Genomic DNA, 23,930 nt, shown 5'->3' on the forward strand with positions numbered 1-23,930 from the left:
GTATGATGATGCTGAACATCTTAGAAGTGTGCTACAGCCTCTTCCACCATAAGGCAGCTACAAGCGTTATCCCAGGGAGGCTATAGTCTCATTTTATGATGGGATGCCATGAGCAACAAGGCATAATGAAGTGAGGTAGGGCCATAATGCCAAAGACTGCCCCTCAGAAGACCTTCACACCCCATCTGCCTTGTATGGATTCCACAAAGGAGTTTCCACATGTATAAATCAAAGAGGGGAGATGAAATTGGTGACAATTTAGGATCAAATTACCTGAAGAAAGTCCAAATGCTAAGTAGACAGGGATAGCAAGAAAAATAGTGGACAAAAATACAGAATTAAGGGAGGAGGAGCACTGGAATGAACTTGAGAAATAGTGAAGTATCAGGGAAGGGCAGTGATGTAGACAGAGTGGAGGTGCACAGCTGCTCCTGTATGAGCTACTGCCAGATACAGGATTTGTATCTTACTAAACAAACCATGAACTTTGAAAAAATTATGGTTTATCTACTTGTATGTTTCTGAAGAGTGTTAAGTCAGATTAATGTTAACATCAAAGTGCTGCTGGATTCAATCACTTCTCTGTTCAACTTCAGTGATGTTGCCTGAAGACTTCTATGTGCACAGTGCCTGCCAAAAAGTTCAAAAGAAGTTATCTGCATGCAAGAGATCAATCAAAGAGCTGGGATGGATATTTTATTTACCAGTGTATCTGAAAAAAACACACAAAGCCACTTACTGAATTCCTTTCACTCTCTGAATAGTTCTTAGAGATAAAATTTTCCTGTGAGTACATATATAAATAATCCTCAGAAAGAACAAGCAGAGAATTTACAACTTTCTTAGAAAGCACGAAACACCAGGCCACAGGGCAGTGGAACCAAAGGTGTGTGGCTGGCCATCCCTTGCTGATGATTATGTTCTGTAAGCGATTAGTATAAGGCTGGTTGCATTGTGCGACATTTCCACGTTACATAGATTGCTGCCTCTTCTCCAGGCACTTCTCAATATCATCCAACACTTGGACAGCTGCTTTCGGAATACGAGTCCCTGGACCAAACACATGGGTAACACCAGCTTCGTACAGGAAGTCGTAATCCTGTTCAGGAAGAAATTGAAGATCTACGGTTAATAGTGCAACAGAAAATTTATAATTGATTCATAACTGGTGTATGCTCTATTCTGTATGCTGGGCCTGAGAAATCACATGAAACCAGTCTGAGAGAGAGGCAGCACACCACCAAGGGAAGTGGGAAGAATACAGTATTTAGGAGGTAAGAAATAAATATTAAAAAGAATCCATGGGAAAGGTTTTATTTGTTTAGAGTCAGACTAATGTCAGATCCTTGGAAAATATGCAAAAGTAACTGGATGTGACCCTGAATAACCCAATTTGATCTAACTTCTAATTTTGAAAACATTGCTTTAAAAAAGGGCTTGGACCAGGTAACTGCCAGTGGTCTCTTGTAATCTAAATTATTCTAACTTTATGACTGTCCTGAAATTTCAAAAAGAACTGGGAAGTAGTTATGTAGTCTCTCTTACTTCTATATAGGATTTATTATACCTTTTCCAACCACAGGCTAGTAGCATCCCATAGAGAGATACTGGACAGAACACAATTTGTCTCTTAGAAAAATACTATGAGTTTTGTTTGTCCAATGTAAAAGTCTGTCACTCCTGAACACTTACCTAATTGGCCAGAAAAAGAAGATGTCTGAGAAAAAAAGAGTAGCAGGAGATTTATATGCAAAATCAGTTTGAACCTCTCCAGGAAGAAGATGACCCTAAGGGTGATACAGCCAGGGACACTGTGGATGAACTAAGGAAAACTTAAAGACAAAAGCACAGATCTGAGTCCAAGGGAATTCAACAAACTGTTCAACAGTTTAGGCGGAATAGTTGAGCAGGGGGAATGAGAGGCAACACTGAGGCCTGACGATTGGCAACATGAGGGGAGGCTAAACAATGAGTGAGATGTGTAAGACTATAGGTGTTGGGACCTGCCATGTGTCTTAGTCACCAGCTGTGACTCTTCCAAACTATTATTTGGAGTCATAAAGTCTCTTAAGACAGGAGCTAGCCTTTATTAGCAATATGCAAGGTACTGTCATCGGAAACAACAGAGCATAAAGAACATCTCCCCCAGGCTAGTCTTTTCACAACACAACTTAATATTTCATCCAAGAGACACTGTAAGTTAAACCAGGACACGGTGTGCAGAAAACCACATCAATGAGGCCTGACAGCACTCTGCGACCATCCTGTAGATCTGTGCTGACCCTGGTGATTGTACACAGCAGCCTTCACCTCTGACACTAACAGATAATAGGAAATAGCTAAAAACAGCACAGACAGAAATAAAGCAGTCTCCTAGTCGTGATGGAAATGATGTTGACCCGTACCTGAGGTGGGATGACACCTCCACACATGACAAGAATGTCTGGCCGGCCAAGGGCACTGAGTTCTTTGATGAGTTCAGGCACAAGAGTTTTATGACCTGCTGCAAGCGTGCTCACGCCAACACAGTGCACATCTGCATCAACCGCCTGCTGGGCCACTTCTCGAGGTGTCTGTATGGAAAGAGAATTACGTGACAAGTAACAGCCCCAGCTTGGCTGCTGAACAAGCATTAGAGGGAAAATCGTTGCATTTGAAATACGTTGGACCGCTCAGTCATACCTGGAAGAGGGGACCTATGTCCACGTCAAAGCCGATGTCTGCAAATCCTGTAGCAATAACTTTAGCTCCTCTGTCATGGCCATCTTGACCCATCTTTGCAACAAGTATACGAGGCCTGCGCCCCTCACGATCCGTGAACTTGTTAACTCTGATCAAAAGCACATATTGTACCACTGTAAGTCACTGAGATTCATTAGAAGTATTTCCACAAATAAAAAAAGCACTGGCTGCAAATCTAGCATAATTTCCGTACATCAAATAAAAAGATCTTCTGAGTTATGGTTTGTCTGTGTAGTCTGCATACTACGTTAATATTCATGTTATATGACTACTAACTTATTTCTTGTATTTACTAGCCTCAACAATAAAATGTTCTTTTTTAACAAAAACCACTCCACTATTTTTCTGTTTTCTAATGGACAAAATACTGAATTCTCTGAGGGTTTAATGAGCTGAATGACAACTAACTAAAACAAAATTTTTAGATTTTAAGAATAATTATGACCAATTATTTCAAAAGTACTTTCATGGCACACAGGCTATCGAGATGGGTCCTAGACATCATGCTGTGTGTCATCATACAACTGGGCACAAGCCTGTGCAGAACAGGATTACCACCGGATCCCCCATCCTCTGCGCTCATTCCAGTGCCTCCCTTTTTTATGGTTAGTGGCACTTCAGATTTCTGTCATATTAAAGCATATCCACAGGTTCAGAGATTAACCTTTCATCTTACTTCTGATTAGCCACATACTGCCAGTATCTGTCCTTGCGTGGGACTACCTGCTTCTTCTCAGGAATATTACTAAAAGGATTTTTTTTAACATTGTGCTGTTCTGAGCATCCTACTAATGATGGAGTTGTATGGATTTGGTGCACCTTGCAACTATATGCTGACCTGGCTGGAATGATCACTGTATGAATCCAGCGGCTTAGTTTGGGGAAAAGAATGACTCTCAATAAAGCACTTATCAGCACAGATCTGAACAGCCTCAGATGATGATGTCAGGACAGGAACATGCATCATGTAAGAGGGAAAAAATAAGAACTCATCTTAAAAAGGAATTATGTCAAGAGTGCCTGAAGAAGCAGACTGACAAAGCTTCTGCTTGAGGATGTATAGGAGTTGGGCCTGCCTTCTCTATTCCTAAGGACTGCTGAGAATAGCAGTGAAGTAGGTAACTGAATTGATTTGTGATATCTTAAAATCCTTTTATCTGTATTGTTTTCTGTTTCCATATTCTCAATTTCTTGCTTCCCCACCCATAGGCTCCCTCCCAACAAGAACAGCTCTAGGTGCTCCAAGCCTACCAGGCTAAGACCACCTGAGTCACTGCAACCCAGGGCTTGGTGTGGGCCAAATGTGAAATCATGCTTTTGAAGGCCTCTGAAAAAGTGACATAGTTAATCCAGTTTTGTTATCATGTTTACTAACTAGTACACATGACCCTGGACACAAAGGCAGGTATGTAAAAAATGGAGCTACATCTTGATTCTCAAGGAATCATTCAGTTTCATGTAAATGCATAATTACAAATACTTAAAATAAATATTTAAAATAAAAAATGATCGTGACCTCCCCCAGAATATCTACTTTCAGGTCAGGCTAAACATCACTATTGCGAAGTCATCAAGTAATTGATTTTTAAGAGACCCTGTAACTCTTTTTAATGTGTAAGTCCCAACACAGCAGGGAATTATGAGCATCGATTCATGTGACATCACCACCCACTAGAGCAATTCAATCTCTTTGCCCAAGAGGACAGCAGCAAAGGCAGAAGCTAACAAAAGGCTCAAATTTGAACCATTTTCACACATACTTCTGATGTTTTCTCCCTCGTGATATGAGTAAGTAACACCAATAGACTGGAAGTGGTATGTGGAAATCCAAACAGGTTACAATTTTAAGAAAGTAAGAGGGAAGTTGCAGGCACACCTCCTGGGCAGACCAAAACCAGGTTCTGAAAATATGAAGCTGCTGAAAATATTCGTAGACATTACTATTACACAGTCTTCAAAAGCAGCAATCCCATGTGTGGGGACTTCAGGCAATGCTCCTCAGCTTCTTAATCCTTGAGCTGCATAGTCTATTTGAACAAAAACCTCAAATCATAACTTCATGTCAGTGGATTTGGTTTACAAGCAAATACAAGTTCAATTAAGTTTTGACTATTTTCTTATTGCACCTACTTCTCATTCTGCTTACTTGCTGACAGGCATGTGCAGATCTTTGTTTTATTCTGGGGATGTCATTCAGATTTGGGGAACACCTTTTTAGGGCGCGGTGAGTGGCACATGTATCTAATGGATTAAATGTGAGACTGTTTGGCTTCCCAGGAAGCCATTCTCACCTACTGATGGCATGAAGAATTTCATCACTCTCTCCAAACTCCTGGCGATAAGCTCCGCTCACCATTCGGTCACTGGCTTTATGCTCCCCAAACACCTTCTTCATTGCATCTGTTATTTCTCCAACGGTGCACCTAAGATACAGAAACGAAGTATTAATTCTATCAGAAGACCTGTTTGAAAAGCGAATACAGAAATCACTGGCAATAGCCCAACTATTTGCCTTGCTGCAGGACAAATTCATTTACACTCATTTCCCCTTTGGTGCTCCAACTGTGAATATGTAATTCACCCCAGTGTCATCCACTAATAGAACATGCAAGGGTATTTTTAAGAAAATACTGTTTTTCTCATGCGAGAAGTGATTTTACAAGTGACAAGGAAACAGCGACCACTGCATAGCAAAATATTTCAGGAAATTAAATCAAATTTTCTCAACTGAGAATTTTTGGGAGGTTCAGACTGTAAGATCTTGCATTTGGACTCATATTAAAATTCAAAATATAAATCAAAATTAAAAAAAAAAATGGAAGACCACACAGAAAAGACTGAAGTCTAGATTTTTAACTGGAATTTGTTTGCTTTTTCCTTGATATTTTAGTATTAATTCTTCTTCTTCTCTACTCCTGACATAGCTTCTTTATCCACTGAGATGCAGAAAAATCCGGGAAATCCATTTACATGCAAGTTCTAAACTTTGCTTGCTACTGGAGACACTGTGCAAGTTCAAAATAATACACATTTTACTGCTGTAGCACAAGTGCTAGAAGCCAAGTAGGCTGTGCTGTTTTCTTATACAAACATCAGAAATAACAGCCTGTCCCAAAGCATTTAAAATTCTCATGCTTAATGGATTCCACATTTCTGTTTAAATCTATAATGCAGACTGTACCAAAAAAGACAAGAGCAGTTCAGCTAGTAGCTCCATCACTGCAAGCTTCTTACTTTTGGTATGAAATTAACTGGGAGTCAGTACTGTGTAATGATTTTGAAGGTATGCTACTGAGCTCTTGATGAAATCTTCCATCAAACGTATTTTTATGAAAATATTTTAGCTTATATTTGAATAGGAAAAAAGACTAGAGAATTTGTGTACACTTAGAAATGAAAACAACTTGCTGCAAACTTTATCAAAGGAGAAAAACTCTACTCTTATAAAACACTTTTAAAAGTATGCTTACAAATACAAAGAGCAAACCCCACTATTCAGCTACTCCTAAGCACATTTCAAACACCTAGAATTCACATTTTCTCCTGTCATGTTGCATTTAACTATAAGCTACTCTGAGACAAAAATTAGGTTGAGCACCCTTAGAGCTTTTATATAAAATGCTCAAAGGATGTTTGGACTAGATGCAACTTCTTGTCCACATGCTTTTAGAAGGGGATGGCCAAATGAACCACTCTCAGTTTTCCTTCTGCTGTTTGCAGTTTTAGTAGCTGCTATCTGATTCCTACCATGGGCAATCTGCCATGTGTTCAATGTAACAGAAGATGAATTTCTTCTGTATTAACAGAATTCTTCAGTCATTTCAGAGAGGTATTTTACTTTCTGTGACTCCCCGGCTATTTTGCTAGTTTATGTTTTTTATACTCAGCAAACTTATAAATTGTAATTACACTAGTGCAAAATGGGAGAAATCCCATCCTGAACATATAGCCAATGCATTTCTCTGAGGCTGGCCTCTTATCTCTAGGTATTGCTCTTCACGGTTGGCCTGCTTTGTCTAGAAGGCAGTATCATGCTAGAACACACATTTTTAATTCATGTTATTGACGCAGTCTTGGCCACTGTTTGCCATCTCCCCTCCACCTGGCTTTCTGGAATTATATTTTTAAAGTTTCTTGCTTTTATCCACTTTCTTCCTCAGCACACTAAGGACTTAATAATCTGGAATTATAAAGATCATAGTCTAGAAAAGCAGCTAACACAAAGTAATACCAAATTTATAGTATCTGTATGGCTATGTGTAAATGTGACTTAGTCTAATACTCTCTTTGAATTTATGTATTAATAATGATTTAAAAAACATTAGTTACAAAGCTATCTGTCCACAGTTGCATCAGAACCCATTGATTTCACTTTGTAATATGCTTCATTTTTACAGCACCCATATGATCTCAGAAAACTTAGCAAGCACTACCTGAGTTACAACAGTTCTCAGACCTTACTCACTGATATCATCAGTTTTTATTTTTCAGGACATCTAAATAATCTTATTAATATTACTGCTCTCTGATATTACTAACAAAAAAAAAATCAAAAAGTAAACTGCATAAACGCTAGATCAAGTGACTTCCCAAGGTTAAAAATCAAGTTTTCAGCAGACTTAAACCCAGTATTTATAAACACTGATTCCCTCTGAGTGCCAGACATCACAGATTGCAGCCTGATACAGATACATCCCATGCATAAACATTGATGACTTGTTCCTGTGTAAACACTGGCAGTTTGGTGAAGGCTTACAGTGCTGTAACACGCATCCTTTCTTCTAGAGAAAACTAAACTTAGATAAATCTTTCTCCTTCTCTTCTGCAGAAGCAGCACCTGAGTCTAATTTCAGTATTAAATTAAAATGCAGCACATGTAGATATAGATGTGGTGTTCTTTTCTGTTCTTACTGCGTAGAGATGTCAATGAAAGTTTCACATTAACAAGTGAAAAATAAGTGGTTTGGACTATCAATTTTACTGAAGTATAATCTGGTGGATGGGATGAAGTTTTTCTGTGTACTGCACAAAGAATGGAATACATTTATTTCTTCTGCAAATACTGCTTCTGAAATTCCTGAAGTGTATTTTGAAAATTCTGCCCCAGGTCTCTGCAACCCTTTAAATCTAAAGTTCCTAAGTAAAAATACAAGTTTTGCTTTTAAACTACTCATGAATGCTTTCCTACTATTTACCAATTATTCTTTTAAATCCCTGCCATATATGCATCCAGGGTGGAATAGTTCTGTCTGAAGGAAGGAATACACAGCCTCTTTTCTTAACAGGAGAGGAAAACCATACTTTTAATAATTACGTTTTTCTTTAATCAGCTAGCCATAACATTGGGCAAGTTCTTTGCAATCTGGATGTATAAAATCCCTTCCATTTCTGTTATCTTTACAGCGAAATTTTGTACTGGAGACAACTGTTTTCATCTCACCATTATAAAATTTAAGTAGCATAAGTAAGTATTCTTATTATTCACGTACAGTTTTTTCAATGTATGCTGATAAAAACCTACTAGACAATTATGCAAAATTGACAGAACATAAGTCACTTTGCCTTTGTTTAAACTTGTGTTTCCTTCACGTGAATGTCATGCACATTTGTCTTGCGTAGAACCGTGCGTTTTTAGAATAGAATATTTTCAGTTGGAAGGGACCTACAATGATCATCTAGTCCAACTGTCTGACCAATTCAGGGCTGACCAATAGTTAAAGCATGTTGTTAAGGGCATTGTCCAAACACCTCTTCAACACTGACAGGCTTGGGGCATCAAACACCTCTCTAGGAAGCCTGGTCCAGTGTTTGACCACCCTCTCAGTAAAGAAATGTTTTCTAATGTCCAGTCTGAACATCGCCTGGTGCAGCTTTGACCCATTCCCATGTGTCTTGTCACTGGATCCCTGGGAGAAGAGCTCAGCACCTCCCTCTCCACATCCCTTCCCCAGGGAGCTGCAGACAGCAACGAGGTCGCCCCTCAACCTCCCTTCCTCCAAACTAGACAAAACCAGAGTACTCTGACACTCCCCACAGGACATGCTTTCCAGTGCTTTCACCAACTTTGTTGCCCTCCTCTGGACATAGTCAAGGACCTTCACATCCTTCTTAAATGGTGGGACTCAGCACTGCACACAGTACTCGAGGTGAGGCTGCACCAACACTGAATACAGAGGGATAGTCCCCTCTTTTGACGGGCTGGTTATGCTGTGTTTGACGCACCACAGGATGGGGTTTGCCCTCCTGGCTGCCAGGTCACGCTGCTGACTCCTACTGAGCTTGCTGCCAACCAGCACCCCCAGATGCCTTTCTGCAGGGCTGATCTCCAGCTATGTTTCCATAGCACCCTCTGTTTACCTGTTAACAGATAATTTACAACCTAATCTGTGGTTGTAAGTAAATTTAAAATTTTGAAGTGGACATCAAAATATAGCTATATTCTCTGTTTTGTGTTTTATCAGTCTGTAGCCCTTACAAAATGTCTGGTGGCAAAGAGAGTGTGTTTGTATGTAAACTGTAGTTTACATCTTATGAACTTCTGCACTGCTCAGAATTACTGTTGACCAACTGTCCTTTATCAGAGCCCTCAACTGCTCAGAGATTCCCTGTACTTCCTCAAAAGAAGGTGATTTCCAAACAAGAGGAGCATGGCTCTTGGCTAAGCCTTTCAGCAATTCAACCAGACAGGATATTGTTCAATCCAGTGTGTCCTATCAGGCACAGGATCTATCTCCTTTAGCAATTTGTGCTGTGACCCTCTCTTAGTGGTTCACAACCAGCTGTAGAGCCTATGCTGCACAAATATGAATTTGAAGAAATAAAATCTGTCTGTTCAGTCTCACACTACTGCCAGCATCTCCCTGTATTTCACCAGTTATGAGAGGTAGCAGTGTGTAATCAGGTGACAAAGTACCATGAGGACACAGACTAGGCAAACAAAGAAGCAGCACTAAGTGTTACACTGCACTTCTGCCTTCCTTTTCCATCACCAATAGCTGGCAGAGCAGGAACTGCAAGTCTGAAGAGGGACAGAAAAACAGCACCACAGATGAGGGAGATGAGAAAGAACTTGGCAGAGCCTGTTTCATAGCCCTACCTAACTACACCCATTTTCCCTTAACCTGGCTTCTCATGAGAAATGAGGTGCAGAAGAGAGGCAGTACTGCTCCCGTTCCCTTATCACCCTTAGCCTGCCTTATTACTTTGGTTACAATAATAAAATGACTTTTCTACCTGTGCTTGTCAGCACTGAAATCTCCACATTAGTCCATGGACTGTTTTCCATAGTTCAATGCTGAAAATTCTGTGCTACACATTTTATTTCAATTGAATTACATTACTTGTATTCAGGATCAAAACCCACCACTCACTCAACCCAGGACATTTTTCCATTCAGGAGCAGACAGGCATCTGTCATTGACATGCTGGTCATACTGGCCTACTTGTCTACTTCTTGTAAAGGATGAACATGCTTACTTGAAAATCTCTTCCCATGTAGCCCCTAACAGAAGGGCTCCCCGTGAATGTTCACAGAGCTCACAATTCTTCTCCCTCTATCTGATGCCATCACAACTTCCTTCTGTGGTCACATGCCATACATAGTTTTGGGGCAGAGGTAAGTTTTGTGTTTGCAACTTACAAAGTGTATCTGAAGTCCATTAATGCTTTTACAAATAATTAAAATAAGGTCACCAAGGAAAGAAACTATCAGTTGACTGGTCTGTTTTGCTACAGAAAAGATAAATCCCTGGTAAATCTAACACCACTCTCCTGTGACCTTTGCATTCGAAGATAGATGTAGACATGCTGATGGCAGAATTGTGACAATCTTTCTGTGGGAGTAATATGGCTGTTAAGTGTTCAAGGAAAGGGAATGCACGAATTTGAGACATCACAGTAAAAATAGGACAGTGCCCCAATAAGGAGTGAAATAGGTTTGTTCATTTCTGAGGCATTTAGTTAATTAAGGAACAGACAGGTGTCATCTATTCTAGAGACTCACACTTACTTTGAAGCAGGAGTGAAAACAGCCTTCAAAGCACCATACATGAAAAAAGTAAATGTTCCACTGAACTCTAAAGGATGCCTCACTGCTCTACACAAGAGCACTTTTTACATCTTCACCTGGCTAAGTAAACTTAGTTCTTTTTCAATCAAAAAATGTCTTCACACCAATCTGTGGTGCAAGGAAGGATGAAGCAACAGATCACGATAAGATTGTGAATATCCATTTTCACATCCCAGACACTTTTTAATCTCCCTGACCTATGAAACAGAATGGTGACAGAGAAACCTAGTTACATCCTGAAACTGGTAAGAGTCTGAGTTGTAAACAACATAGTGTGTATGAACAACATTGTTTCATATGAGATTTTTTTGTATCCATATTCTTTGTGAGAAACTAAAACATAGCCTTAGGAGACTATAAAATGTAACAGTCTATTTTACAATGTCAAACTGCAGCCATCTTTTACTTCCACCTTGAAAGAAAAGCCCAAAACAGCTCAAGTCACCAACTTCACTGACACTATAACCAAGAACAGTTACAAGGTGAAAATGAATCATTGATTTTTAGACAGAAGTTGGCTATTCAACCCCACCCCCATACCTTGAACGTGCTGCTTCCACTGCAAGCGCGAGCAGGTTGCCTTCCCCAGTAGCAGCACACTGTGTTAGAGCTGCGAGACGTTGCTGGGCTGCTGCTTGATCTCTGCTAGCCTTCACCTAAAGTGGAGGAGAAAAATGTTAAGTTAAAACAAACTACAAGGTGAACTGGGAATTCAAGCGTGTAAGACTTTCTGATTTCAGACATTAACTCTGGAAGTGTGGAACTGTCAACTGTCAAGATATGCTATATATTTCAAAAATATTACAAGTAAAAAGGTGTCTCAGACCTTAAAACATGTGTATAAGTCCATTAATTGACTTTAAAACCATCTTACCTACCTTTCTACTAATTATGAAAGTGGATATTGATTGCTGGTTCTATAACCCTGTCCCTTAATAGCACTTGACAAGCTGCACTAAATAGTCTGAGTGATTAAGTAATGTTACATACTTTTAGAGTAAATCACTGCATAGCTATTTTCTATATTACTTTCAGAAAATGTAAAGTTCTCAGTTTTGAAAGGTTAGGCATATTCACGAGACTATCTGAAATATGAAGATTAAAACCAAATGAATATAACAAAAACATTTTTGTTTGGATTCTAATACTGTGTTCCTTGGGATTTTCCATCAGCCTCCACTGAACTTGAACAGAAATCCAGCTTCTCCACTAAAGACCAGAGCTGATTCTCAGAAACGTGAAGGTCAAGTTTCTGGAATGCCACCTTTCCTTAGTATTATTCAAATTCTATAAGCAATTACAAGAGCTTTCATTTTTAAGAAGGTAGTTCCCACCTTATTAATCTTCTCAATCTGCTTGCTACGGACTGAAGTATTATCAATAGCCAGAACTTCGACCGTCTCCTCTTTTTCTAGCTGATGCTTGTTTACTCCAACAATTACTTCAGACCCTATTTCCAGTGGAAACACCAGAAACTCAGAATACATTTGCAAACTACTGTGAGAAGACACAATATTAACAGGACAAGAAAATATTGAACAATATAACGCAGCGCTTTGCTTTCTAACTATACATGTTTCAAATACTTAAGTCCTTCCTATAAGAACAAATTTTAAATCTGCATTTTTCCATATTTTATGATGAGAGATGATTAGATGCATGAACATGCAACTCAGTGAATAGGGAGCCATAAAAAAGATTTGAAATAGAATAATATTTATCTTACAATCCCATTTAATATTGACTCCCTAATATTCATTAGTTATTTTTCTCTTATTAAGCTTATGTAACTGAATCTTACATAATTAAGCAGAAGTGCTAGTCTCCTGCACTGTTCTGAATTTACTTTTCTGATTTACCAGACAACTAAGAAAGTGAAGTTCCTCCCTAAAACTATTCCATGTGAATACAAATTAATTTATCACGTTGGAAAACTGTGTTTTAGCTTTCAGTCAGTGTGGACTTTACAACCATTTTTATTTGCAGTGCCTGATAACATTACTGCACTCGTCAAAGCAACATGAAGTAATTTACCTTGGGAGAAAAAACACAGAATTTTATTGATTATGTTTTATTGGTTTCGATTAAAGACCTGCTTCAAATTTATCTTCCAAACAAAAAAGTTCAGATAATTTCTTTCTTGTTCGAGTTATCCCTAGTTTCTGTTCCCAGACTGCTACTAGAATGGGGACTACAAGAAGCGGAATAGAACTATAAGAACAGATGTATACACATCTCCGCATATACTTACTATATGTGTACATATGCATATACATATATATATCACAAGCAAAGAGCTGCATCATCCTCTATTCTAAGATGACTGCATTTTTTCGAGTCTTCAGGTAAAACGAAGAGCTCTGAAGCAAAACCGGGAATTTGGACAGATCATTCAGTATCGCCATCTGCTGGCAGTCAGGCTTTTAAATTCAGGAGTCACAGTTTAGAGATGCTATCAGAAATTGAGTGATTAACTACTGAAGACCCAAAATAGTCCTTTAAAATAGTCTTTCTAGTGTTTTGTCTAATCTAATCTTAAATATGTCAAGCAAGACTGTTTTCATACTGCTACTATATTTCACACATACTGTTATCTCTTTCCAGAAGCTGTCACTGACATAAAATATTTTATCATTTGCTATCTGCTACTCCTAAACTGAGAAGAAAAACCTTTATACAAAGGTATTCTATTGGCAATTTTCTCTTCTTTAACTCCCTGCTGCTTACCAGAGTCAATCCTGGCTTGTCTTCGGGCTGCACACTCTTCAATACGAAGTTTGGGAATCCCCTCAGCAACAGCTTTGGCCATTCCACCCATTTCTTCTATCTCTTCAACTAGCTGAGAAATTAAAAGGATTGAGAAAATGAGTAGAAGCAAAGTTCACAAAATGAGCTTTGCACTTGTACCGTCATCAAATTTTAACTATACCTATATATACAATCTTGTGCTCTAAAAGCGTGTTTCCTATCCCCACATCTCTGACTATGGGTTTTGGTCTAAGTTAAGAGACATCTCAAACAAAAGAGCATTTTTATTACCAAAATTCCATGAATTTGTAACTGTGCATGGCCTATTGTTCAATCAGTAACACTGATTGATGAAAAGGCTTACAATTTGAGACCTTGACTCTGCACTGACTTCTGCCTGCCAGCCAGCCCTTATGGTTATGTGTATACACATACAAATAAATTGGAAAAAGCAAGGGTCAGTTCTCTGATCCTGAAGACAAGTGCCATGGCATGGTTCAGCTCTCACAGCAGAAGCCTGTTCGGCTCCAAAACAGGGTAACTGCCTTCAAACTGCCTACTGACAGTGGCCATCAGAACATGCCTGGCATGGTCTACAAGAGTCCTAGTTGACAAGGACATAAAAAATGCATGCCAGACACCATCATGTCTGTATAGTTGCAGGCTATCTTTTGAGCCTATATTAGCTTATTCATTTGGGACTTTGCATAAAAGCAACAATTTGCTCAAAAAGAGAATCACCTGGTTTAGCTGTAGGCTAGACATGTGCCTTTATACAGGATTGCCACCAGTCAGACTTCTGCTGCACAGTGCTTTTCATCGTGCAAGTAATGACTGGCAGCTAAAAACATTATTAAAAGAAGTATTTTGATCCAATAGAAAAATTTCTCCTAAATTCTGCATAATACTCAAGTATGGCCAGACAACTGTCTGCACGCACTTGGCTACAAAACTTTGCTTTCAATAACTGCGAGTTTTAAAGTCTCAAGCAGATCACCACAGGCATGAAGAGGCATGTAACTAAGTAGGTTGGTTTGACTCTTTCTTCTGTTGAACTCCTTTTTTTCTTACACATAAAACAGAGATCCCAGCAAATTGGGAGTCTTCAGCATGCAAGGGATTTTGCAGGGCTTGATTATTTGTTCCACACTGGGATATCTCCCTTTTGAATGTAGCCTACTAGAAGGCTGAAGTCTCTCTTTCTCTAAATATACACCAGTGTTTTTGTAAAGCTTCATTTACAAAGAAATCACTGAAGCATAAATGTAAAATAATTCCCTCTTCAGAAGTTACAAACTTATCAAACAGTCCCTTAAAGAACATTTTTCAAAACTCCTATACCTAAAATTTTCCCACAAAAGATATAAGGTTATGCAAGCTGACCTTTAAAGCAGCTTCGTAGACATCATTGGTGAGGCACTCCATGAGGTAAGATCCTCCCCAGGGATCTGCCACTTTAGGAATACCCGACTCCTCTTGAATTATGATCTGTGTGTTCCGAGCAATGCGAGCACTCTTCACTGTAGGCAAACCCAAGGCTTCATCAAAGGAATTTGTATGCAAAGATTGTGTACCTCCAAACACCTGCAGCCATTGCTTCAATTGTAGTACGGATAACATTGTTAAAGGGATCCTGTAAGGAAAAGGAGAGCTCTGAATCTCAACAGTTCTGCCATGGGGCTGAGGCAAATTAATCACATATACTACTGCAATTAAATGAATGATAGATTCCCCACTGAAACATTGCAATCCATAACTGAAGCTGAAAAAAACATCCAGTCAATAATAAGCATCCAATCAAATTGATATAGCACTTACCAGTATCTTAGACAAAGAGATTAATCCATAAAGCAAGCCAAAATTATCACTGGATGACTAAAAAAGTCATGACAACAAAGCAAAGCCTAATTTATATTTAGTGATGTTTCAAATAACTTAATGAATCCAAGCTGGAGAGGATGAAACAGGTACTCCTGATGTCCCCTATCCTCAGATTTCAAAATTCTCAAAGCAGTGAATAGCCCATCTGTCAGATGGGTTACTATCCAAGATCTGTTTTGGAATGTGCTTAATATTGTCATTAAGGACAGCATTACATAAAGGTAGGAACTACAGTTGAAATTTGCTGGTGCTATAAAATTGAAAGATATCTATGGGAGAACTGGGATATTAACCAAAACAAACAGAAAATCTGGATTATAAGGTATTAGTCAGTATTAAAAAACATAATCTCAGCATTCAGGTCAAAATTTGTATCTGCTTTTTTCAGACATGTAGACAGTTGAGCTGTAGATATGTGCCTTTACAGTCAAAGAGGAGTTACCATGATCTCCAGGGGGTGATTTATGTTCTGAGATTAAGAATCACAAACTGCAGCTGCCTGTGTTACTTAATGTGATTACTGAGGGAACTTAACAGTATCTTAGATTGCATACCTAATTCTTGACATGCTTGGATGTTGAGATGAAATGTATCCAAAATAATTAGCAGCTACCAATACAACAGAACCTTGAAGAAGGCAAAATTAATCATGAGATCTGTGAATTACAGTATTTTCCATGAAGAAATTGAATTAATATCACTATTTTACAAGACATGTCAATTCTACCTACCTCGGAGACTATTTCTGGTTCAACTATTCCATTTGAACAGTTACATAAAAATGAGATTTGGATGAGCAAGAATGTAAAACCTAATTTATGAGTGGATACCTGTTGAAAGGCAGGCCAAAGGAAAATATATTTGCCCTGTGAAACCTATAAAGAGTAAACATAGAGTACTGAGGACCTGTGTTAAGACAATGTTTAGACAGGAAAGGATTATGATCTGGCTAGAAATATATTTACACTGGACACTGGAATATAGTTGAACATATTTTCAGTATTTTGGAACTCATACAATACTTTTAATTGGAGGACTTGCAAAGGCCACTGTTCAGAAAATTGCACTGTTTTAGTTTTACTGTGTTCCTGCAATGTAAGTAAAACATTACATTTGCTTTGGAAAAATAAAACCAAGGCTCAGGAGTCAAATAACAATGGTTGCAAATCACAACCTAAAAATAATTCATACTGCATGACTTTTATTGAGAAGCAGGCCTTGGAATAAAAGCTGGAACCCAGCTCTGACCTCACTTGGAAAACTATATGCAGTGCAAAGATTTAATTTCTTGTTGTGATGTAGCTCAACAGGAAGAGTAGGACAGTGCACCCTGTTTCAAAAGAGCAGATGAGCTATAATCATTACTTCACTCTTCTGCAGCGAGAGTCAGAGGCATGAATGATTTCCTTGGCTGCTCAAACGAATTCTCAAGCCAGTGATCCTGAGAAAAAGGTGTCTCTACCTCCTTGTTCAGCTGCATTTTGAAAGGATAACTTATAGGACAAACCCATGAGTGAGCTTCATCTTCTGAGTCGTGAATCAATATAAGCATCTCTCTGCGATTCTCTCTCTACTTAGCAGGTTTGTATCCTACTCTCAATTCAGCATCCACTAGTCTGGGAACACACACGCTTAAGACAATGATTTCAGAATGAAAATGAAGCCAGACAATGAAAAGTTAGGCAATGAGACTCTGTCTATCACCATACTGGAATCCTTTTGTGAATACAGTCTAAAGTCTTTAGTTTCTGCCCTTTTACCCGAGTGCTACAGGGCAGTCCAGAATACTGAGGTATTTCATCAACCAGTGTTTTGGGAAGCAGTGCTGCTGGCACTCAACAAGACTTTTTGTGTTATGTAAGCAAAAAGATGTATGCAATGCTAGCATGTGCATTTGTCAGACTGAGTGTAACACAGGTTGTCTCCTTCAGAAAACTGCATCTTTATGAGTAAACCCAGCAGCCCCCTTTAAGGTATACATCATGAGAACGTAATTAAATGAGGAAGTTGATGAGACTCTAGTATCTAACCTGCTCAGTGAGTGACCAGCCCGAAGTCTGACAGTGAGCTCTCAGCAGAAGAGATTTGGGATCCTTGGGCTTAAACATTTTCTCTATCAAGTGAGCCCACAGCCGCCTCCCAGCTCTCAGCTTAGCTATTTCCATATAGAAATTCATACCAATCCCCCAGAAGAAGGAGAGCCTGTAATAAGATATCAACAGGATAAACCATTAAACTGTTCTAATACCTCTGTTTTAGTAAAGGAGAGGTCCTACAGTAAGATCTCTGATTAATTTACTTTTACAGATATAACCCAGACAGAAGATGACGGGAATGTTCTTGGACACAGATGCCAATTGCTACAGAATGATACACGTTTATGCCAATAAACTGACTTAGCCTCCAAACAAGGTGACTGCAAGCAAACTGCCAGAACAATGATTCCTGGAACTGATAAACTATCTCCAGGATCTGTTTTGGGGGAGCCCTAGGTCAAGCAGTGTCACAGAGAGTGACACTCTAGTACCAGGGAATGCTCCTGGACACAACTAAAGATGCACTTTTTAAACAGTGAATTATCTACTGAAACAATTTGCCAAAGGCTCTTACAGATTCTCTATCACTAGAAAGTCTGAAAACAAGGCTGTATCTTTTTCTATATGATCCACTTTGATTTTGCCACAGATCTCAGAAATGGGTTAATTCAGCTGACTCCTACAGTCTGAATGTGCAACAGGCTACATGAACCGCACCTTTTTTTTTTTAGACTCAGCATATAGTTAGGGAATCTGTAAATCTAGACCACTGAAACTGTGATCCTGCTTAGTTTGGTAGTAACTATGAAAAAATACAATACTCTGCTTAAAACTAAATTTTATTTTTAGTAAATTTGCAACTGTAAATTGAACTACCCTAAACTTCCCTTTGTTAATAATTTTTCTCAAATATTTCCATATAATAATAATAATAATAATAATAATAATAATAATAATAATAATAATAATAATAATAATAATAATAATAATAATTCAATAACACTACAGCATAAAAGAACTGCAAGAGCTCTTGCTGCATTCTGCAGTCCTAAAGCTACAACTGTATTAGATAGAAGAGCTCAGAGATCCTCTTTCTGACCCAGACACCATCACAACAGACCTTGACAATGCTTGGGCTTGTATATTCAGTTTATTAGCATAGATGTAGTCTAAGTGTGTGTTGGGCCAGATATATTTCCCTACCTCTGAAACCATGTAAAAAACAAAACAAAACAAAACCTAAATGCAATGTGAGTATTGCCAGTATTGCTTATATGTGTAAAAATATTGAAGTTGATATTAAACTCTAAAGATTACACCAAAAGTCAATTTTATACTTAGAAATTTCTTTAGCTTACCTTGGTGCAAATTCATCAATGGTAAGGCCAGCTTTAAGTCCAGTTCTGCAGTACTCCAAGCCATCTGCTATAGTGTAAGCTAATTCTAGAATGGTGTCGGCTCCTGCCTCTTGCATATGGTACCCACTGATTGAAATTGAATTAAATTTTGGCATATACTGCAAAAATAAAAGACAACAGGGTATAACAGCAGAAGGGACGGGATCAGATAATTGTTCTATCAATATTCACAAGTAATCCATTCTTTGTAGACTGTGAATACAACCCACCTCTATTAAGTGGCGTTTGCAGATGTTTACTTCAGATGCTTTTTACCTTTTTGCACTATTCATTGTGCTTAAACTACCACTCACCACGCTAAATATCTTTCTCAGTTACATGCTGCTTGCCACCTCTCCAGTGAAAATGCAACTAAGAAAACAACTGGTAGTACTAAACTCCCAGTCATCAGTTCAGGACTTCACTCCTTTCATTACCTCCTTCCCATGCTTAATGCTGCAGCAGAAGTCCTTTGAGATTGCTTACCTCTTTGCTCCTGCTTACAGCTGGATGACTCTTCAACTGTGGGGCTTCTTACTTTCTATGCAAAGAACAGCCTGCCTGTTCCCTGTCTCAAAGTTTTCTGCCATCCTTTCAGGCTTAGGCTCATCTTAATCTGACTTTGATTTGGACTGACCTAAAAATCTTAAAATTTATGCTTTAAGTGATTTGGGATCTTAACTTCTCATCCTGGCCCTTTCCACAACCGCATCATTCTTCACTATGACAGGTCTTCTGCCTTGTTCTCCAAAGTGCCTTGTATATAGTTAACTAGATGTAATAACAGAAATAAATACATCGAAACAATTAATACCTTTGAGGTGTACTGGAAGATGTCAGCAATAATCCGCATTGATGGTTCTGGTGGAAAAATGTATGTATTTCGGACCATGAACTCCTTCAAGATGTCATTTTGGATTGTCCCTGTCAGCTTGGCCTGAGGCACTCCCTGTTCTTCTCCAGTGACAATGAATGTTGCCAACACGGGAATGACTGCCCCGTTCATTGTCATAGAAACTGACATTTTCTCTAAAGGAATTCCATCAAAAAGGATTTTGGTGTCTTCCACTGTATCAATGGCAACTCCAGCCATTCCAACATCTCCTCGCACTCGTGGATTATCTGAATCATAACCACGGTGGGTGGCTAAATCAAAAGCAACAGATAATCCCTGCTGGCCAGCTACATAAAGAAGAAAAAAAGAAAAAAACAAAACAAAACCAAAAACAACAAAGAGAGAGATTCAGAAGTGTTGAACAGACTTTCATCAGAACTGGACCTAAATTTATTAATTTTATTTTACATGATCCAGGCTTGAAACCGATTTTAGATGTTAAACACTGTTCCCTCTCCAAACTTGTCCGAGGTCTTCTAGTCTTAAACTTTAAACGAAAAAGCTATTAACTGAGAAGAAAAAATATTGCAGTCCTCCTAGCTCAGCCACACAATTAGCTTACTGTGCTTAACAAATTACTGAATAACAGTTTAGCCACAAGTTATAAATGTGCATTGACAGACAGTATCAGGGCTTATATGCAGAAATTCTACTTATCTTAGCTGGAAACAAGGAAACAAAAGTGTGATAAACTATATCATGTTACCTTCTCTTTATCACAAATTAAACACACACGTGGATTGTTACCCTGGCTCTTGTGATATACACTGTTTATTTGTGAAGTGGTACATTACTAAATGTGCAGTAGGAGAAAATTATTCATATAAAGCAGGGAACAGGACAGTTAGAGCTCTTGGCAGACCTGTTGCTGCAACCTGAAAGCAGTACCCAAAACTCTGCTGCCCTCAGGCATTCACCCTCTGGCCAGCACTGCTGCTCCTGAAGTAACTCTATTTACTGCATTTGTGAATCCACTTCCCAACATCAACAGAGCTCTTGTCTTTGATCTAAAAAGCTAGGTGTTAGCTCTGAAACACAGTGTCAAAAATTTAAATTTCTGCCTAGTTTCAAGCAATAGAAATGTCATCAATTATGAGAACTGATAATTATTTGTTAACATTCTTCTAAATAGTTATTTAATTGAATTATCAAAAATGTTTTACAAATACCTAAGACTGAGAATCTATGTTAAATAATTCAATATTAATACAACCATTAACAGAACAAGACAAAATTACAATACTACAATGTCAAAACTTGAATAACGATGAAAAATGCCTGGCAGCACACATTCTTGAGTAACTGAGCTGTGCTACCAGCTAACCCAAGTGTTAGCACTTCTGTTTCAGCAGCAACATTCAGCAGTAAAGCAGAGTATACTCAGAACAATCCTTCTATTTAAATGTTTGTCTGCAAACCTCTAATACCCTGTATTTATAACTTACTAATGTACTGAGAGTTTTATAAATGGAAATAATCAAGACTACTTGCAAGGATATTGCAGCAGCTAATATTGCTTCATATTAGCTAAACATGATATTGCAAGAGGTAAAAATCCCCAAACAGCTCCTCCCCCCCACCTTAAACAGTTATGTTTTGAGTAGGAGGGACTGTAAAGTGGGAAAAAAAGAGTCTTGCAGATTTATTACTCAAAAGGTGACTTTCAGTGGTCTGATGTTTTGACTGGCAAGGTTATAATTAGCTTCAAACTGCTAAAATGTATGGCTGGTGTAAAACTAAAGCTTCAGTCTATCCAGAACAACTTTTAGTAGTGGTTTTACGATGCCTAACTCAATAGTATACTGTGATGAAGTTCTGGCTATTAGCTAAACAAATTGCTGCAAAGTACAATACTCCTGCAGAAACACAGGGAAAACCTGTCTCAAATAAGGAAAATATAAATACTTTTAGGAAGCTGGCTTTACTAATACAACATGAATAACGCTATTCATATGATTTTATAAATTAATTTAAAATTAACAATATGAGATGGAAACCCAGAATGTCAGAATGCACTAACGCCAAAAGTTCAGCTAAGGGACAAAGTTAGTAATTTTTTTCCACTACAACCTTCTCTCATGATCACAAAATGAGTGTAAAGGGATATATGATCTCTGCTGGTTGGACCCTGGGATGCAGCCAAATGATGCCTCTCTAAGTGTTAAGGTAGAATAACTAAAAGGTGCATTTCACACATTCATTCTTCCACCTCAATAGCAAAAGAAAGCAAAGGCAGTTTCAGAAATTATCCAATTTCCCAGTAATAAAGAAATACAGCACCACTGGGAAGATCCTATTAGAAACCAAAACTGCCAAGGTGGAATAACCACGTTTGCCATGTAATTCACCATATGAATGTTCCCCATTGCTTTACAAGGCAATGCTGTTTCCCAAATCAGCTGTTTTACCTTTAATGTTGTCCTTGTAGAACTTATTGCTCTCCTCCACTGTACTGAAGCCAGCATACTGGCGAATAGTCCATGGCCTGTACGTGTACATGGTTGGGTAGGGTCCTCGAGTGAAAGGTTTCACCCCTGGCAGCTCCTCAGGGAGGTCTTTAGTGTCCCTTTTGGAGTATAAGGGCTTGATGTCGATCCCCTCTGGGGTGTGCCAAATTAAATCCTTTGGATTCTTGCCTTTCAGCTGCTTTTCAGCCAGGGCAGCCCACTCGGGGTGCAGTGGCTGCCCATGCAGTGAACATCGTGCAAGCTGGTGGGCTGGAAGTTGTGCCAGGCACGTGAGGTGGTGGGGCCACAGGCGCAGGAGAGCATCCTTGGTTCTGAGCATGTCTGCCCCACTGGTTGGAGACTATGGGGTAAACTGAAGAAAATAAAACCAAATATTTTGCATTATTGTATAAATCCGACACATGGAAGAGAGCATGAAGAAGTCAAGCAGCTTCCTAAAGCAAAAACAGTTACTCAGGAAAAAACTATGTGTATTTATTCACTTACTCATTTGATAGACATCCCCGCCCCTTGCCTTTCAACCAGAGAGTGCATAAAACAAATTTCAGGAAAAATACTACATTTTCCTTTAGCTAAGGAAAACATTCCTACAACTCATCTACATCCACCTATGAAACGTGTAACTTATTTCAGTCCCTAAGCAGCACCATCATTAATCAGTCACTGAAAATTCAATTGTCAAGAATGAAGATGGCATCCTAGCTACCTCCCCACCTTCCCATCTCTCTCATCTACAAATTCCTTAATGGCAGAGGGATGCTCAACAACAAAGAGATCTGAAGGAAGTAGACTGTCAGAAAAGGAAAAGACGGCTTGGGCTGGATGAAAGAGAGGGGAATAAAAGCATGATATGCAAGGACACAGGGATAATACGAGTTGTGGAGATTGTCTCACCATGCATGAGGTTGAGACGATGGATAAATCCATTGAGTCCTGAAAGCTGTAAGCTCCTCTGCTTCTGCTTTCTGTACCCTACCCCTGGTCTTTCTCCCCAAGAAAAACCTTTACAGCTTGGCTCCGAGGGCTAGCCACCTCCCCTCTGCCTCATCTCCTTCCCAACTCCCTGGAAACACTTGCTTCCCTGACACCTTTATGAAACAGTATGAATAAAACTGAGAAGCAGCTCTGCCAGTGTTACGGTGCTGCAGCAACATGCTCCACACACGCGCTTTAATAATATAGATTGTACATGTAGTGTATATATAATAGACTGAGCACAGAGGGGCACTAGAGAGGCGCCCAGCTCCCTGCACAGACGTGATCCCGTACCCAGGGTGGAAGGCAACCTCGGCCTCCACTGCTGCGTCCCAAAGAACCACAAAGCAGGCTTGTCACCCTCCGCCGCACCTCTCCCCCCCCGCCACCTCACACCACAGCACCCATGGCCGAAGCGACGCGAGGCGAGGAGCAGAAAACACCGTTCCCCGGCCCGGCAGCCCCACAGCCCCACACCGCCCTGACAGGCCCGGCTGCGCGCAGCGCCCAGCAGCCACCCGCCACCGCCCACCGCCACCGCCACCCGCCCCCTTGGCTGCCAACGGGGACGGGGGGGCTGGTCTGGGGGGGCTGTCCCGGGGGGGTCGCGGCCCTTCCCCACCGAGGGACGGGAGCGTTGGGCAGGCTGCGGGCCGCGGGCCCGGGCAAGCCCCTGTACCTGCCGCCGGCCCCGCCGCCGGTCCCACTCTGGCCATTGCG

At 39.6% G+C, this 23,930-nt stretch overlaps 1 protein-coding gene across 1 annotated transcript; it reads right to left on the reverse strand.

The window, feature by feature from the left end:
- Positions 1 to 683: 683 nt before the first annotated feature.
- Positions 684 to 23,924, reverse strand: MMUT (methylmalonyl-CoA mutase). The gene is given in 14 exon segments (XM_042803509.1): positions 684 to 1,099; positions 2,406 to 2,573; positions 2,683 to 2,830; positions 5,034 to 5,165; positions 11,351 to 11,466; positions 12,145 to 12,260; positions 13,538 to 13,649; positions 14,942 to 15,142; positions 15,144 to 15,191; positions 17,470 to 17,641; positions 18,834 to 18,991; positions 19,687 to 20,054; positions 22,176 to 22,587; positions 23,890 to 23,924. Coding segments are annotated over 13 exon segments (2,247 nt in total). The 5' UTR covers positions 22,555 to 22,587; positions 23,890 to 23,924; the 3' UTR covers positions 684 to 970.
- Between the last annotated feature and the right edge of the window lie 6 nt (positions 23,925 to 23,930).

This window comes from Tyto alba, unplaced genomic scaffold (genome assembly GCF_018691265.1).
Source record: "Tyto alba isolate M040663 unplaced genomic scaffold, T.alba_DEE_v4.0 Super-Scaffold_40, whole genome shotgun sequence".
NCBI classification, from domain to species: Eukaryota; Metazoa; Chordata; class Aves; order Strigiformes; family Tytonidae; genus Tyto; species Tyto alba.